Source organism: Paramisgurnus dabryanus, chromosome 6 (assembly GCF_030506205.2).
Source record: "Paramisgurnus dabryanus chromosome 6, PD_genome_1.1, whole genome shotgun sequence".
NCBI lineage: Eukaryota > Metazoa > Chordata > Actinopteri > Cypriniformes > Cobitidae > Paramisgurnus > Paramisgurnus dabryanus.
Genome location: NC_133342.1, coordinates 16577126 through 16595684, shown reverse-complemented (window position 1 = coordinate 16595684; position 18559 = coordinate 16577126). Strand labels below are relative to the sequence as shown.

At 38.7% G+C, this 18559-nt stretch overlaps 1 protein-coding gene across 10 annotated transcripts in view; it reads right to left on the bottom strand.

The window, feature by feature from the left end:
• Positions 1-18559, bottom strand: part of kmt2cb (lysine (K)-specific methyltransferase 2Cb) — a 117367-nt gene that overhangs the window by 55310 nt on the left and 43498 nt on the right. For all 10 annotated transcript variants that reach the window (XM_065268172.2, XM_065268192.2, XM_065268181.2 and 7 more), the window contains exons 6-14: positions 17520-17617; positions 15891-16000; positions 11644-11806; positions 11271-11442; positions 10933-11047; positions 10605-10777; positions 10094-10389; positions 5925-6011; positions 2643-3346 (exon numbers count right to left, since the gene is read on the bottom strand). In XM_065268172.2, coding sequence (XP_065124244.1) covers positions 2643-3346; positions 5925-6011; positions 10094-10389; positions 10605-10777; positions 10933-11047; positions 11271-11442; positions 11644-11806; positions 15891-16000; positions 17520-17617 — 1918 coding nt within the window. The remainder of the gene's footprint in view (positions 1-2642; positions 3347-5924; positions 6012-10093; positions 10390-10604; positions 10778-10932; positions 11048-11270; positions 11443-11643; positions 11807-15890; positions 16001-17519; positions 17618-18559) is intronic.

Sequence of the window (18559 nt, the reverse complement as noted above, 5' to 3'; positions counted from 1 at the left end):
TCTACTGATACCTGACCGTATCCGCACCGCAAATTACATTTTAATATTATTTCAGCCGTTACATCAAATAATAGAGGGTATTTGAAAAAGGGTATTTGACACGACACACCTGCGATTGCGAACAAGAATGTCAAGATATATTGCATTCATTCCCAATTCATGAGATACCTGTCAACGACCTGTTATACCGCATTTCTGTGTAATATTGATGGTTTCTATAGCTGTGGCCAGTGTTGGGAAAGTTCACTTTCTACATGAACTAGTTCAGTTCACAGTTCACAAATTTTAAAATGAACTAGTTCAGTTCATAGTTCATATTTCCAAATTTTGAACTAGTTCACAGTTCCAAAAATGAACGAATTTATAGTTCTTTTTCCCCATATTATTTTTTTTTAAAACATTGCCATTATACCCCAAATAGAACCACAGACAGGAATTATTTTATCAGTTTTAACACTGAAGCTAAATGCATCAGATTTCATCTTCATATCCAACTTTAAACCCTTATCCAAACAGGGTTTACGAGCATTGACTGTCTTTTAATTTTTGTATTTGCTTGCACATACCTTGAAAGGCTAGCCGGGTGCTTCAAGGGGGTTTTCCGGGCGAGAAACGCTGCGAGGCGTTGCGTGTATGACAACTTGCAGGTATTGCACACCGCACGTGCACGTTAAATAGCGTGAGCTTAGTCAAAGTCTATTTCAAGATCCAGAATATGCGTAAGCAGCCTTTGTTAATTATTAACGATTTAGGACAAATATGATGTTATTTAATGTTAAACTATGCGAGTGGCGCGGCAGGGATTTGGATAGCAGCGTCCAGTCAGTGTTTTGTTTTGATGACGTATGCAGCCTGGTGGCAGTGTTGCCAGATTGGGTGTTTTTCCGCTACACATTAAGGCCTGTTTACAGTGTGTTTTAGACGGGTTTTCGCCTGGAAGACTCTATAGAAATCTGGCACCCTACTGAATGACGGTAAAATGAGAGAACGTGCCGTTCACAAGCCCCAGAATGAACGAGTTCACCTTGCGTTCATCAGGCAGTAATACAGTACGTTCAGTTCACGTTCGCCCAAAATATGAACTAGTTCATGAACTTTCGTTCAATGAACTCGTTCAGGCACAACACTGGCTGTGGCTTCCTAATGATGTTATGAATAGGTGGATTAAATCGTGTAGGACACAACTGAAGGCCTAGGTGTAAAATACATGGCCCGCCACTGGTTTCTGGGCATAATACATGACAGTATTTCTCTTTACAATGCAAATGAAATCATCCTATTTAGTAGGGCCCTATGATTTCTGCAGAAAAAAAATGTGGATTGTGGAATTCAGGTATAAAAGAAAATTTACTGTAATTCATTAGTTAAAGGGGTGGAGCTGAACACTAATTAATATTAAAAGATTGATTACGTATAATGAAATTAATAGGTTAGACATGCTGTTTAATAATACAAATGTAATTAAATTATTAAATAATTAATCTTAAAGTAAGTCAAACAAAAACACAAAATCCAGAAAATTGTGGAATCTGGGAAAAAATGAATTTGGGGGGAAAATGCATAAAATGTTACAGGGCCCTGTAGTAATAGAAGTTTAAAGATTGTTTCTGAGGACCTTTTTCGGTAATTATTTTTGTTTTGTTCATTTTTTTTCTCTTGGTGTCACCATTCGTTTCGGTTCTTGTTTCGTTTTATGACATGAACAGGCTTTGTAACCATGACAACAAAGCCACTTACTTGTTTACAAACGCATGTGATTATGTCAGCACAACAACACATGAATCGAGTACACAAAGGGTGTTAAAGAGCAGGGCACTTACAACCGCCTAATTCCTCTAATTAATCCGTTTGCAGCTATAAAGTTAATTATTACTCAGTGATCCTCTAGAAACCATGAAATGAATGAAGTCTTGCCCGTGCGGCAGCCAAAATGACACAATTGCTTTTATTCGAATATGCAAATGTGCTAATGAGCATGTTGAGACGAATCGAAGCAGCTGCTCTATGTAGGATCCTGACAGCATATTTTGCCGATGGTACAATTTTCAGATCGCCATGGTGACGGCACGCCCGCTAGGTGGTATTTTCGAAAACTGAGAAATGTGGCCTTCAAACGCAGTATATGCAAGAGAAAAATTCATCTGGAGAGATTTGAGAGCAGCATATCTTGTGTGTGTGGGTTAACGTTAAATTATAAATATCTCTTTTATCATTTATGATTTGATTTCTGCTAAGCATTGTAGCTCTTAAGTAATGTTATGTCTATCTCTAAAGCTCAACATTAAGTTATTGGCATTACGGTGCTTTCGTACCCTGTTAGTAATTTAATGAGTAGCCAATCAGGTAACTGCCGTTGGTTTCGTAGACAGACCTTGTGAATTCAGAATGTGTTCAGTTGACAGAAAAACAATCATAAAGAGGATGTGATGTGTGAATGATGGTTTGATGGCTGAGCATGACGGCATGAGAAGTCTTCTGCGCCAAACCTGAGGTAATCCCTTTTGAACTGAAATTTCAAGCCTATGCTATCTCCAGACATATATTTTCTATAACAAAGTTTCTAATCTACGAAGAAAGACATTTATACTCTATGTATAACCTGAAAAAAAGCACAGTTTGAGAACTGCATGACCATGGCTGACCTGCTTTACTCTAGGCCTTCCTGGTGAGAACTTCCTCTTGGAGATGGCTGGCTTGCCCATACCAATTTTTGGAGTGAGTGGTATAAAGGTGGATGAAGGCACATTGCTGATGGCTTCTCTCGGACCAGCATGGACTTGAGGCAAAGGCTGGGGTCGGGTCACCACCGGACCAATAAAGGACAAACCCTCAGGTTGCCTGCATGGGGATAGTTTCAAAGACGTCCTCTCCTCCACCAGCGAGCTCAGCTTAGCCAAACTTCGTTCATCACCACTGATGTCCATCTCCGCTGTGTGGCTCTCATGAATCATGTTCTGCACCACAGTGTCCATCTTTTCTGCCACATCCTTTTGAACCCCTGCTGAAGTCTCAGCAGCACTAACCTCAGGCTCCATAAAAACTCCATGCGCCTCTGTAGAAGCTTCTTCTGTGAAGGAAACCTCCATGGGTTCTTCCTCATGGGAAGCTAAGGCTGGAGTTGGCTCTTTGGTGGGTGATTGGTTGGTTTTTTGCTCCTCCTGGCAAGACTTGCTGTCAAACGCATGCTGGGAGGTGTTTTCAGAGAGTTTAGTTGACATCTCTGGAGGCTTCTCTGTTTCAGTGGATGTCATGAGCTGTTGGACTGTGGACGTCTCTGAAGCGGAATCCTGTTTCTGCTGACGTGACTCTAATTCCTCTGGAAGTTTTGTCTCCTGAGGAGACGTGACTGCAAAAGCAAGAGGTAAGATGAGTGACAATAACAGCAGAGCTACAAAAATAACTCTGCCAGGGATTTACAAAGTTGCAAAGTGAAAGTTGCATAAAGTAAATGCAAGTATAATCAGATTCTTAATATGCATACATTCCTAGTCATTTAGGCTCACTTAAATCTGCATGACTGGTTAAGCATATTTATTATTATTAGAGAAAACTACAAGCAAAAATAATGGAAGCAAACAACCAGAGGCTATGTGTTATGGTGATTTTAATACAGGTGCTTTCTCAGATATTAAGTTTGTAACTTTGGTCGCTGTAATGCTGGCATTAGCAACATGACAAGAAACAACAACATATTTATTAACCTTAATAATCCCCCAAAAAACAGTTCCTCACCAAGTAATATAGTTGATTAACATTACAGTAGGCGTTTCTGGTTGTCAAGTAATATAGCAACTTGATATAAAATGTGTGGTTACAGGTGTGCACTTACAACTTTAAAATAGCTTTCAATATACCCTGAAATACATTTGCATTTTTTAATTAAAGGCACTCTAAGCGAATCTGTGTGACGTCACTTCTTGTTGACGTTCGAAGTGTTCGAAGTGTGAACTCCTCCCCCTCCCTTCCGTGCTTTCTAAACGAGTCATGAACACGCCCAACCCCCACTCCCAAATCCTTCTTGTCATTTAGTGGCTGGAACACGTTTGTTATGTTTCGTGGTGGTAGGTTTGACCACTTTGTTGCAGTTTGTAAAGCCTGGGCTGTCTACAGAGACCGTGTTTTTTTAAAGTATGTTCAAGGGGCAGGCAGCTAGCAGATAGTGAGGAGATGTTTACTGTATGTAACAAAAAAAATGTTATGGCCTAAAACGTGTGAATTCGCTTAGAGCACCTTTAATGATGCTTTTATAATTAAACATAAATTGCAGGTGATGAATTGTCATTTTATTTATTTGATGTTAATCAAAATGTTTTATTTAATTGCGAAAGCATGCAGAAAAGCTATCAAATTGATCCACTACCCCTAGTGCAGCAACATTTATTTGAAATTATCGGAAGATATGATGCCGCTATAATTATACCCAACCCAGCACATGTGAAACTTTTAGACCCAAACCCAGTCTAGAAGGAAACTGTATTTGAATCATAACTTTGGGTCCATTCTGTCTTAAAGTGGCAGTCACATTTTTTTTAACCTGAATACAAAACATATATATATACATAGTATGGGATCGGTATATATATATATTTTGTATTTAGGTTAAAAAAAGAGTGACTGCCACTTTAAGACAGAACGGATTCAGGTTAAAAAATAATGTATACAAAGTTATGATACAAATCAAATTTCTTTCTCATCTATGTTCACCTAAGATAGGGGGGTCTCAAACTCAAACTGACTTGGGACCATTTCTGAGATGGACACCTTGTGGGAGGGCTGCAGATCTCTTTTAACATAAAAAACACAATATTTCTGTATTTTATGTATACAAAATATTAAAAGCACTGTTTATATTTTTAAGTATTAATATATGTTCAATAATAAAATTATTATTATGAACCCTATTTAAATTGTATTATTTAACATAAAATAATACTTACAAATATAAACAGTGCTTTTAATATTTTTTATACATTATTTTAAAACAGTAAGTAAATATTTTCTTAACCTTCTCTTAAATAAATTTTTCTATTAAAATCTTGCACTAAACTAACAAATTAAATTCCTGAATACATTTATGAACTATTATAGCCTATATACCTACTAAGGGGCTAATCACACCAAACGCGTTTTAAACGTTTGGAAATGCAAGGTCTTTTTTTAAAGAGCAGTGCGACGCGACTTTTTATATTGCTAGGCAATCACAGAGTCACCTGTCTTATCAATCAAATTCTGAAGCGTGTGTTGTTAACTGTCATATAAGCAGAAACTTTAAAAAGAGGACGCTTGCTTTGACCTTGTTTGAGGGTGAGAGGTGCACAAACACATTTAGTCATTTAGCAGACCCTTTTGTCCAACGCGACTTACAAATGAGGTAAAAAAAACACGTAGGAGAGAGTTAGTGAGTGGAATCCGGTTCTTCAAAGCAACTGTAAACTTCCCTCACCGCAACGTAAGGCCCGCCTCTCCCCTCATTCGATTGGACAATGGAAAGACGCGAATGACGTTGGGTGCTTTTCCGCTCACGGCACTCATTCAAAAACGCGTGCTGCGACCGACGGCAAAAAACACAAGCCGTTCAGCGCGCATAAACAGCGTGCATGCGCTCACTGCCCAAAGAATATCATTTAAAAAAGGTGCCTGCAACTGCCATAAACGCGTTTGGTGTGATTGGCCCCTAATTCAACTATTTTATAACCGTATATGCCCATATCGCGTCATTAGCATTGCCCCACGCGAGGACGCGTCTGATCGCGTCTTTGCATTGAATAGTTTGCGCAAATAGTTGAACTCGCATCTGGTTTGAACCCACAGTTACAATACCCATTAACTTTAAAGCTTCCATAATAAAGGGATGTTGTTTATAGTTAAGGTTAGGCATTAAACGTGTATGTGTCACTGAAATGAGAGAAGTTCGGATGAAGTACCTGAAGGTTTTTCATTGTCTGTGCTGTGATGTGAGGTCTCGCAGGTTTCTGTCTCGACTAAATCAGCACTACTCCCCAGACCAATTTCTACAAGGAGAAAAGACTTGAGTCAACAGGGTGTCAACTTATGCAATCCAAACTGCTCCGAGCACTACTGGAAACAATTACAGGTTTGGAAAAACAACTCAACATGGTAGAGAAATGCAGGGGAAAGTGTAAATGCATGCACATACCGCATGTGGGTTCCCTAGAAAAACAAGATGCTGAGGAGAATAATTTGCTTTAAGCACTGCACACACACCGATAGTAAACCACAGCTTTTATCTGGGCCAGTTATCTACCGTCATCAAATATACAGCTAGACACTCGATGTATGGCTCAGACTTTATTTAACTTTGGTTGTCCATAAAAGCACTTCCTTCAGGTTCTCTGTATGAAATAACACATTTTCAAATCTCTAACTCTTTGACCTTATTGCTTAATCATCTGATATCTCCTCCAGAAACAGACAATCTCTCCACTCCAGGGTCACTGATATCAGCTTAGCTCAATATGTAGTTATTAGTGTGGTTTTCTATGTAAATAAAACACTGACAAACCACTATTCTGTTATATCTAGACCTGTGACTGCTATAATAAAGACAAGACATGGGCATAAGACTCTGTTTCTGTTATATAGCAGATCTTGGTTATTATAGAAAATCTATACTTGGTCAAATGGGCTGTTATGTTAGATGAAGTCACTTGTAATAGAAGACATTAAACGGTTAAAGAAAAATACAGCCTTGCTCATTGCCATAGTCTATGTCAAAACTTATTTGCAAGTAAAAAAATTTCATTTTTTCATTGAGCTCCACTTATAATAGCTAATTTGACCCTTACATGGGTCCATTATGCTTTTCTGCTGTGCCTTTAAGACTTTAAAAACATGTAAAAAATTTGTTTTTATCCACATGATCTCACAAAGTTCCGTGGGATAGTCACAGAATTTTTTGCTAATTTTTCCGTGGCATTCTCACGGATCTCCGCATATTTCCGTGGCCCTGCCATTCTCATGGATTGGTTACTCAACTGCTTTTTCCTATTTTCAAACCATTGTCGCTTCGGTTTAGGGTTAGATTTGCTGTTTGCGTTAGTATGTCACTTTAAGTATTGGTTTATATTATTTTTTTCTGATGTATTCTTTTATATTTTCTAAACTTTAATCAATTGTCGCCTGGCGTTGGGCTTAGAATTGGGTCTGGGTAGGGATGTCGTTTTATGTAAATCTAACTTTGCATCAACTGAGACAGAGGTAGTGATAAGCGCAATGTGCAAACATCTATTTGTGGTGGTCAATTTTGATGTATGGAAAACACTGCATTCCAATGATGCTCGCGCCCACTTTTGTATGATGTCACAGCAGTAGGCAGCGCAGATATAATCCCTTCCACTTTAAAGTGGTACTAAACTCAATAGAAAAGCTAACCGAGCCAAAGTAAAGTGAGCTGAAACCGCCCGACCCGTGGGGTACTATGCAATGGAAAAGTGCCATAAGACCAGCAAACCATCTAAGCTGGATAAAAACATTTTCCAACAACACTTATGTTCTCAAGTTCCAGGGTTACTTTGGTTAATGTTTTTGGTGATGATGTTGAGATCCAAAAAGTCCAAAGGTTTCCCAACTCTTTCGCGCACCAGCAACACCACACCCATTATCATCACAATTGGGTCTAACTTATAGATCTGAACCACTTGCTTTATAAGAGACACATACATTCTTTGCATATTTTGCAATACATCAGCAGCAGATGGATTCTTACATTGTGGTTCTGTTCAGCTGCCTTTTGAACTCATTGTGCCACTCACATTAAGTACAGTGGTTCAGACCTAAAGAGACCTGTTGAGGCAGTAGCGGGAGAGTGGAATCAAATTCGTGTTTGGTACAAGCAACCAAATTGAACTCAGATCCATCTTGTTTTCCATTTCCAATCACAGCTGTTGAACTTAGTCAAATCACAGTTTACAGTAGGTAAAGGCACATACGTTCAAGCCACCCTGCGGCACACTAAATATCCATGAACCCAGCATGGGATGAGGCCAGATCTCCACACAGAGATTTGCACCCTTACCCTGTTAAGGTCCGTTGAGCAGCTGGTTCCCTAAAAGTTGGGGAATTGAGTTACTGACACTGTGCAGAGATTTATACTGTGTGAGCGGGTGTTAATGCACCGTAGACCCAAAGCTGTTTGATGACACAGAACTTTGAGGGAATATTACATACAGAGGAGATTTTCAGGAATATGAAACTTCCTCTGGCACAGATCTTTAAAATAAGAATAAAAGGAATAGAGACTCTAGTGCTGGATATGCAGGGCAGTAAAGGCAAGCCACAAACCAACACATTAAGGCCAAAGAGGAAGTTGGTGCTGATGCACAACAACACCTGTTTTATTATAACCCTCTTTTTCCTTTAAGAGGGATCTAAAAAATTGTCCCTTTCATCACAGTGGAACAAGTTGAAATATGATTTTTGGGGTCTGGATCTATTAACTTCTTTAAAAACAGATAAAAATTCCATTATTTTTTGTGAAGCTTAAAGTAAAAATGTGTAGGTGGTTTTACAGTCTTTAAATGTGGTCTTATTAAAATACAAATGTTTGAAAGAAAAAATGTTGGACATAATCCTTTATTGCTGTTTTTAAAGCAATTTTTTGTGAATAAGCAACAGCCAATCCAATACATTGGAAATAGGAATGCACCGAAAGGAAAATTCAAGGCCGAAGCCGAATAAAATGAAAAACTCAGCCGAAGGCCGAATACTGAATTTTTTTTTAGCATTTTACTAATTATTTTGCCAATTTTCTCACCATTGCAGAAGCTACATTTTCAGAATGTCCTTTTTACTATACTTTCTTCACATATGTGCATTCAGCAGACAAATACCCAATGCCACCGCCATGTCTTATCATACGCTGCATGGTGTTCAGGATGCTTTGATTTTAAATGAAACTTGTAGTGCTGTATTTTTTTTCCGCTTATTTCCCAAAGACCTCAAGACGTCATCAAAAAACTCTTTATTCAGTCAAATTTATTCAGCCTATTAACTTGTACGGTCAAACACCAATTTTTTTTGCCATTTTAGGACGATTAATTTCGTTTGCTGCACATTTGATGCATACCTAATTGGAAGCAACCGTTCAAGGATCAAACTGCAGAATATGCAAAATGCAATACAAATGTACACACATTTTTTTACACAGTACAAATATATCCTCCATTTTTCAGTTGACATACTCTTTTTCATTTACAGTTGCAATAGATTCATGAAAAGGTGTGTCTCTCCCCAAACAGAGGGCAGTGTGTCCACCACAAACGTCAAATAATCTCTCTATGGGAAATTAAATGAAAACCACATAGATCGCATGGGCAAGCATTATTTTCAAAGGGTTTTTGCGTTACACATGCAAACTGAGCCAATGCATGATTCAAGACCTTTCCAGCAGACCAGTACAAAAAAATCCAGCCATTTCTGAGGCATGTGGGCCTAAGGGAGACATTGGCCTACTCTCCACATCCACAACATGCGGCTGAAGGATTGAAGTTCCTATGTGCTCATGTATCAGTTGAACTCACAGTTTAACTGTACGTAGTAGGCGCCAAAGCCAAAACTGAGCCAGTACAGCCACAAAATGACTTAAATACATGATAAAGACTCAACGCAGTAGCCTAAAAAACATTTTTTTTTAAGATAGGGTGACCATACGTGCCATTCATCCCGGGCGCATCCTGGCCCGGATTTCGGGTGCGTCTTCCGGAAGTCTTATTTCTCGACCGCATACGTCATCGAGGACTATTATTATTATTACAGAAAAGCAACTTTACATTTCAAGGAAAGAATAAAACTATGATTGTCTTATGTTTGTGAGAACCTTAATGAAGTATGCGATCGAAAAATATGACTTCCGGAAGACGGACCCGAAATCCCGGCCAGGACGCATCTGGAAAAAATGGCACGTATGATCACCCAATTTATGAATCGGGTAAAAACTTGATTAAGAAAGAAGCCCAAAAGAAACAATATCCAGAAAACTAAGCTAAGACCCAAACAGCAATTAATAATTTTTTAATGAAAAATCTACCGCTAACTTTGCTAACCGCAGCCATGCTTACTATATTAAGACTCTTACCAGTCACGTGTTCTTCAGCCGTTTCTACCTCCTTACTCGGCATCTCACTGTCATGCTGGAGAGATTCTGCGTATTCAACTTTGGCAGGTTCTGGATCTTCATTTGACGCAACCAGCTGTGCATCTTCTTCAACGTCTATTTGCGATTTAATGTCCTCCTGGACTGCTACTACAGCAGCCGAGTCTGCAGAACCTGATTCAGATTCTGCGTTTCTACAGATGGGACATAACTGATCTTCTTTGGGCTGGGCATGTGTGTGGCCTTCCACTGGTTGCTCACACTCGGGGTGGAACCACCTGGGGAAAAAAAGGAAAACCAATGATGAACCACTTCATCACATCCATGCCCAAACTATTTGGATTCTGGATCCAAATAAGAATTTACAGAACTTCATGAATATATATATACAAAACATTTTGTTATCTCATTTTAGACTCTTCATATACAAATATGATTTATGGGCAAACACTTGCTTTCATAAAACAGTTAGAAGGACAAATCTGCTGTGTACCTTTTGCAGTGACGACAACAAATGGTGTCTTTATTGATGTCTGGATCTACGTCACCAGGACACGAGCATGTGAGGCTGGTATCCTGTCGATCCATGCAGTTTTGGCACAGCAGACTGTTGTGGTGCCATTGTTCGCTGCTCCGTGTGCCACACTGCTCACACACCCGGCAATTCTAGAAAAGCAAGATTGCCATTAGCTGTACTGGATTACATTGCACTGATCAGGAAATCTGAGGCCAGTGTTTTATCACATATGGTCAATCAATTGGTGCAACTCTAGAAACTCTGGCAGTTATCATCCATTACGAAATTTCAGAGTTATTTATACCTTGCACCTCCAGCCGTTGGTGGGAATAGAATCCATAGCCGGCTGCAGGCAGAAGGTGTGATAGCCTTTGTCGCACATATCACACACAAGCATCTTAGTATCTTCTCCCGGCTCCCTGAAGGACACAAATCAATTATCCCTTTGCATGACTAATTTCATTGCAGCTACAGAGATAAACAGGCCAATGTTCACATTATTAACTGTGTAAATACACATCAATACTACATGAAATGTATGTCAATGAGCTAATAAAGAAGAGCTATTGAAGATCAATTTAAAAGATTCGTCACTGAAAACAGAGCGTGGAAAATGAAAGGCAGATCCTGGCAGTGACTCACTTGCATGTCTGGCAGACTTTACACTCTGGGCACTGCCAGCCTGCCCTCTTCAGAGGGGTGACGCTAATGTCCAGACACATGCCGTGGTAGTGCAACCCACAGCTGGTGCAAAAGAACTGGTCCAGGAGATCCCCAGGGCTGTCACACAATATACAATTTGCTTCCTCTTCATCTGTGAGAGAGAGAAAGTTTCTTCTTAAAGCCAACAAGAAACCAAAATGCACCCTTTTGACCTTATCAATTTGTTTTTATTGTGAATGAATCCTGGTGCATGTCCTTACAAATAATTCATTATGAAGTTCAACTGTATAGTTTCTACTTGTATACGATACAAAATATATGCAATAATGAAAGGGGGTATAATGAATCTCACATTTGCTGACGGCCAGGTGAATGTGCTCTGTGCACAGGACAGAACGCCTCCTGAAGTCCTGAAAGGTGCCAGCGGCCCCCGCGCAGGGGTAATGGTACGAGCGATCACACCCCTCCTCACAGCACTTGATGGATGCTCCAAGGCGCTTACAATATGCACAATGCTATGAAAAATAGGTACACACTTCACATGTTAACAATGAGGCCATTAATTACTTTACCACAGCCTTAAAGACATATGTGAAACCTCATATGCATTAAGTACTCATCACATAATCAACATGTAAATGCATGGAAACCAGACCAATCTATATAATGAGACTTCAAAGCTGACAGGGTAATGCCTGTGGGTCAGACTAACATCGAGAGCTGACATAACCCACAATGATGACAGACTGACTAAACTGTAATTATCCCATCAAGCTAGTAACGCACCACAGACCACTAAGAGAAGCTTACATTGTCTACCATACTTTCAGCATTCATTGAGAATCAGATTATAATAGCGTTTAACAGTAAAGATGACCCCATGATTTATGACCAATGTGGGAGATTTAAGCCATCTGTCCTGGCTAATAGAGCCAGAGCTTATGTTGTTATGTTACATTTATTTCACAATGCATTTGGAGACATTTTATTAAAAAGGAAGCATACGATGAATTCATTTTATATTTTTTTGGTTTCAGGAATTGAACCTATGAGCTTTTCAAACATTGGAAAGTTCTTTCATAAATACAATAATCGTAAGCGTGAGTTTGTATGTCATGCAAAACATTAAAACATTTGGTTTCTGTGACGTTTCGAATGCTGACTTGCAAATTCTGCTGAATTCAGATGTAAATATCACCAAGGTTCAGTTCTTTAACAGGATAACATTTACATTTATGGATTAAGCAGATGCTTTTATACAAAGCAACCTATATTCAGTCTACAAGAACAAGCCTGGAGTGTAGTCCATTTTTTGGGGTGTACGTGAACGAACATGCACAGTTGAACGCACAGCTTTGCAAAGCATAGTTCATTTGTCTCGTCCGCGTACACAGACGTTTGATGCATGCCCATTACGGCAAATTGCAATACCTCTACTAGCCTACATACTACATAAACTGGCTGAATGCATGTACATGGGTCAGTGAAGGTTTGTCAAGTTGAGAAATTCAAAAATCTTTGAAAAAAACTTGTTTTAAAAGCATGCAACAGGTAAATTTCAATGCACATAGTGTATTTATGTTGATTTTATGCAATAAAAATTTACATTTGCACCATTTTTATAAAAATTAAGACTGAATGGGCCTGAAAATGTCAAATGGTGTAACCGTCAATTGCACCAAAGAATGAGAAATATTAAATATTTTATCCACCTTGATGGCATGTAAGCGTAATCATAATTTTTTTTTTTTTTAATTTTAAATCACACAAAAATACATTTTATTAGTTATTACTAAATGTAAATTTTAATGCGTTTTTGTAATATTTGTCCTAACATATGGTGAAAACAAATAATCTTCTAAATAATCTTTGTCAAATTATGTAAAAATGAATGTAAAAAAATCATATTACACTAAACTAGATGATTATATTTTATTCCACATTTTTTAAGAATATATTTATATTTTCATAAAAAAAATACTAGTTACACCAACCGACAGAGACCGGTTACACCACATTGACATTTTTGCAATTATCCCCCAAATATTCTTTCAAAATGAAATAAAACCAGAAATTTTAAACTTGGTCCTCAAAAAAGAAAATGTATGCAAGTAATCTGCAAATTAAATATGAAATTTTAACCCTTTTACATTTAATTGATCCATATGAACACAAAATAATTAACGTAATTTCATTGACCCACATACTGTTGACAATTTTGCATCATACCCATTGTAAACAAACACTCATGTACGTGCAAAAGCGAATCTATACTTTTAGGCTTTACACAGACAAGACTTAAGCTAGAAGTATAGTCCTGTTTTTATGCATATACGAGAGCCTGCATACAGTGCGTAGCCATCAGAATAGTACGTGCGGACTATGCGCACCGCTGGATTTTTGTAACCGCACTTACTTTGTATGTGTAGGTCGTACAGGAGAATGTAGCATGTAGCCCAGGAGATGCATTGCATTTTGTCGCAATGCGCATGCGTCGAATGTCTGTGTACACGTACAAATAAACTAAACTTTGCAAGGCTGTGTGTTCGACTGTTGCGTAAACGTAAAAAACAGACTACCATATTTTCCAGACTATAAGTGACACTTTTTTCATATTTTGGCGAGGTCTGGAACTTGAAGTCAGGTGCGACTTATACATCAAAATATGAACCAAGAGAAACCATTAATACATTCATATTTCTAAATTAATGCGATGTATAGTCCAGTGCGATGTTTTTTTCTCTTCAAAACACATTTTTGACTGATGCGACTTATACTCCGGAGCGACTTATAGTCCGGAAAATACGCTATATCCAGGCTTTACATAGAAAACATTTTGTCAAAGCAGCAAGAGAGACATGCCATGTTATTGCCAGAATTAATTAGAATGGGTTATAAATGTAACCAATATTTTAAATAGTATTTCATATTAAGAACATAACTGACTGTTGAATCAAATTAAGTGATTGGGCAAATACTCCACCTTGAAGACAAATGCTTAAATATATGCCCATTTTCTGGCAAAAATGTAACTACAAAACCTTCACATAACACACCATAATAATTAACATTTACAAAAACAACCCTGTAACATTGGCAGCGCTGCAAAACACTGCATTTCAGTATTTCGTGCCAACCTGTATCTTCACAGCGTTTAGGCGACGACATAATAAATATTCAGATAAAATGAAAAGGGTAATTACACCGAGCTCACACATCTCACCTCTACCTTGTGTTAACTCATGCCGGGGGACTTTATTAATAATGACATTTCAAAGGTTATATAATGGGTCAGGTGCTTTAAATAAACTCTGCCCTTATTTTGGGTACCATTCGGTATAAACTGCAGCAAACCACGACAGCTTTCTAAAGACTTACATATTTTCCCCCTAACAGAAGTAGGTCAGCGTTCCTGTTTTCTATTCATATCGATTTGTTCTGAGTCTCGGATTGTCCATCGTACTGCCTAATGAGATGTCCACTTAAAGTCAACCGTAGCTGAGATGAGCCTGGACCTGACACATCAATGGCAGCTCCCTGCATCTTGTTAACAGCACCGTTCGTTTCATCCCTCGTAATATTACGCATTCGCGGCTCTCAAGGTGCTGTGCGGTCAAAAAGATTTCTGAGTTTGCTAGGTCAGAGGGAAGCTCTGCTCAGAAAACCAGGCCAATCAGATGCGTTACCTACAAGCAGGTTCACATATATTTATCTGGCTCTGAACTGGCATTTAACGCTAAATGGAGCATGGCTGCTAATTCCCAAGATCAAATGATAAGGTGCTATTACGGAATGCAATCTTAGAGGGTTGCTGGGAGCGAGGGGTGCTAAGTGATGAAGCTGATGACGTTATAGCCGAGAGCTGTGACCTTTTCTCTTTCACAGCTGATCAGCGGCGACCTTTAGCAGCCAGTTAGATCCATTCACCAGCTCCACTCGCTTACAGCAAAGACACTACAGCAATATCACAGGTGTATGGGGAACCACAAGAAGCTAATGTGGTTACAGTGACATTAAACCGCTCATAGGAAAGGTATAAATCAAAATGTATAGGGACTATGACAGCTACTTCTGGAGGTATGATATAGAAATATGTGATATTGCAGAATATAGAGATTCTGCTGCTCTAACATTTTTTATGTAATATACTTGTGGCATATAAAAGGAATGTAATACTTTGGATGAAAGCGTCTGCATAAATGTAGCTAAATGTTAGCATGACCGCATTGGTTGGTTAACCTTGCTAGTTAAACTAACGAACCCTACCATTTCCTGTTAGGGAGCATCTCAAAAGCACTAACTTTTCTTTTTACACATAAATTACAAAATCTAAACACATATTCAAGAAATGTGATTGTCAAGCATAAATTTAAAATACAGCAGCACATTATGGTCAATCAACTAAAGGCAACCGCACTTTGGCACGGCTATTAAAACCGAGCCGAGCTTTTTAACCCTCATTTACATAACCTTTCAAGTACCCCGGAGAGGTGATGTAATATTTGCATAATGTTTACAGTCATTATTTTATTCATGAGTTCTCGGGCGCTTCCGCCACCATACACAAGTCAGCTTAAGCAGAGATATATCCCAGCATACCTCTGTGCTCCCTGAGTGGATGGCTTTGTCCACATTTAGCAGTGATTGATCCTCCGCTTGACATACACAATTCGACCACAACACGCAACTTTCATGGGCCCAGCACTGGCCTGTGGGCAAAAGAAAGAAAATGTAAAGGAATCAGTAATCGATCAATTTTATTGTGGTCGAATTCGTATTGAAACACAAACATGTATACCTCCATGGTTCAAGAAAGAAAAACATGAGCACATAAAAGTCGATATGACTCGTGAACTATACATTCCAAATATCTTAAAGTCATACAAAAGTTATACGTGAAATTGGTTTAGTTAAAATCATCTCTATACCGGTGTTGTTATATCTCAGTAGTGGAAATACTTCACAATTATTGGCCTCCTTTGAAAATTACCTAAATCACCTTATAATGGCCACCACTGTATCTACAAAGTCATCATTATGCTCTATAAAACATAGAATAGACCCATCATAAGGGGATTTAGGTCATTCTCTATATGGGCCGATCACACTTAACATGCTTTAAACACTTGTAACCGCAAGGCGTGCCCGCACTCCCTTTATTTGGAAACTTTAAAAAAATAGCAGTGCGACATGGCTTTTAATGTTGCTAAGCAACCACTGCATCAACTATGGTGCGAGCATTTGTGAAATTTTGGTACAAATGTACAAGCCGAGCTCTGACCTTTTTATAGGGTGCAATAGGAAACCATTCAAAATAGGCGCCATAAACGCGTTCTGTGTGATCGGCTCCTTAGGGGGCGTGTACACAAAAATGTTTAAACATGACTGAAAAAGCCTGGAGGACGCTTTCTTCTAGCGCTTTGGTAGCTGTGATATTTGAGCTGTGAGCCGGTTGGTTGTTGTGATACTTGTCCCGCCCCTCCTCCAATGCGATTGGACGGCCATGTGAAAACTGACATTGACGAGGGGAGCTTTTCACCCAAAGTTGAATCTCTTTCAACTCTCGACGCTCAGTGCCGAGCGCGGAAAAACCACAAGCTCCGGTTTTCAATGCGAAAAAAAACTCATATTTGAAAAACGCAAAGCTTCCGTTGGAAACATTTGAAAACATGCGCTGGCCGCAGGCGTAAAAGCTTTGGTGTGCACGCCCCCTTAGTCAGTAAGACCTCAACTCCATCCAGCAAATTTGGGGTGAGTTGAAAAATAAATTGCACTGGTTCATTTAAAGGAAAGCCTTCGGCTTGTATGGCAGAAGGCATGGGATAACATTACCGATGACGTTTTGAGGAAATATATTGACACTATGCCAGAAAGACGTGCTCGTCGTCATTGCTGCAAAAGGTGGATAAACCAACTATTAAAGTTAAAAGTGGATAAACTGTATGATTTGCTTCATCTGATATTTGTTGTGCTCAGAGCAACCATCATTATGAAATGAAATTATGTTTTGGAGGCAAAAATAAGGTTAATATTTTCTGATCTGTAAGGTATTCTAATGATTTTTTTTCTACCAGTGTAGATAAAGTGGACTATAATTCATCTTCAATTTGTAATATGATAAAGAATTATAACCAACTGCAGCCTAGGCAACATCTTTACTTTATTCAGCATTTTTTACTATATTTTAGTTAATGCAGCACATCATTTAAGCTTTCAAGAAGTGCTTACCCGACTCATCAAAGAGAGATCGGACGTCAATGCTGTCTGGCAGACCAACACGATGGAGCTCGTCCCAGTACCTGCCATCTGAGTCCTCAGCCACGACACTACAAACAAAAGCATTATCCAGGTCAGTCAATTGATAGGTATTGTAATAATAAGACAAATACAAACACAAAATACAATATCAACACACATGCAGAGGTACTGTTTTTATAATGATCCACAATTAAAGATAAAGATTCACAGCCAAAAAACAAACAATATCAGAGATTTCCTTCATGTGGAATTCATTCTAGTACATGTGGAATATCGCTTGGTCTCACAAAAGTTATGGTACTGTGTCACACTGCCAAAAGCAAAGTACATCATAGCCCTGCTTCCAATTTCAAATATTCCCAAAACCTGTCCTTGGCTAATCTGCCATACTGAATGTAATCAGTTGCACTAATATTGCAACTATATTTGCAAATTAGCTCAAACTTAGTCAACAGTGCTTACACATTACACTACACACTATGTGTATTCGAACATTATTATTATTATTTAGTTGACTAAATAATACATAGTCTTGCATCTTAACCCCTTTTGTGCATTCATTATTATCAAGCTAATTATTGAAATGGTTATTAATCTCATTTGCAAATGTTCTCTCCTTTGAAACAATACAATCATTTGAAGTGAGTAAAACATAGTTAAATAAATTTAAAATGAAAAAGGCTTGTTTTTGCATAAATGTGTAAACGCTGTCTGACTTGCTGGCCCTCTATCATAAGCCACGGGTACCGGGAGAGTGTTAATTTATTCTTGACATCCATCGACTGGGGGACTTTGACTCACAGCCATTTTAATTTAGGCATGTGGTGGGGGTGTGTGACGGTGCTGATTGATTAACCACTTACACAGAAATGACTCATCGTAAACACATCATGGGATAAAAGTGCATCCATCACATTACAGCCCCGCGTATCTCATTATACCCCTCCTCTATCCTCCTCCGGGACAGCTGACATATATGAGGGGTCAGCAGTGATTTTAAACGTTCTGTG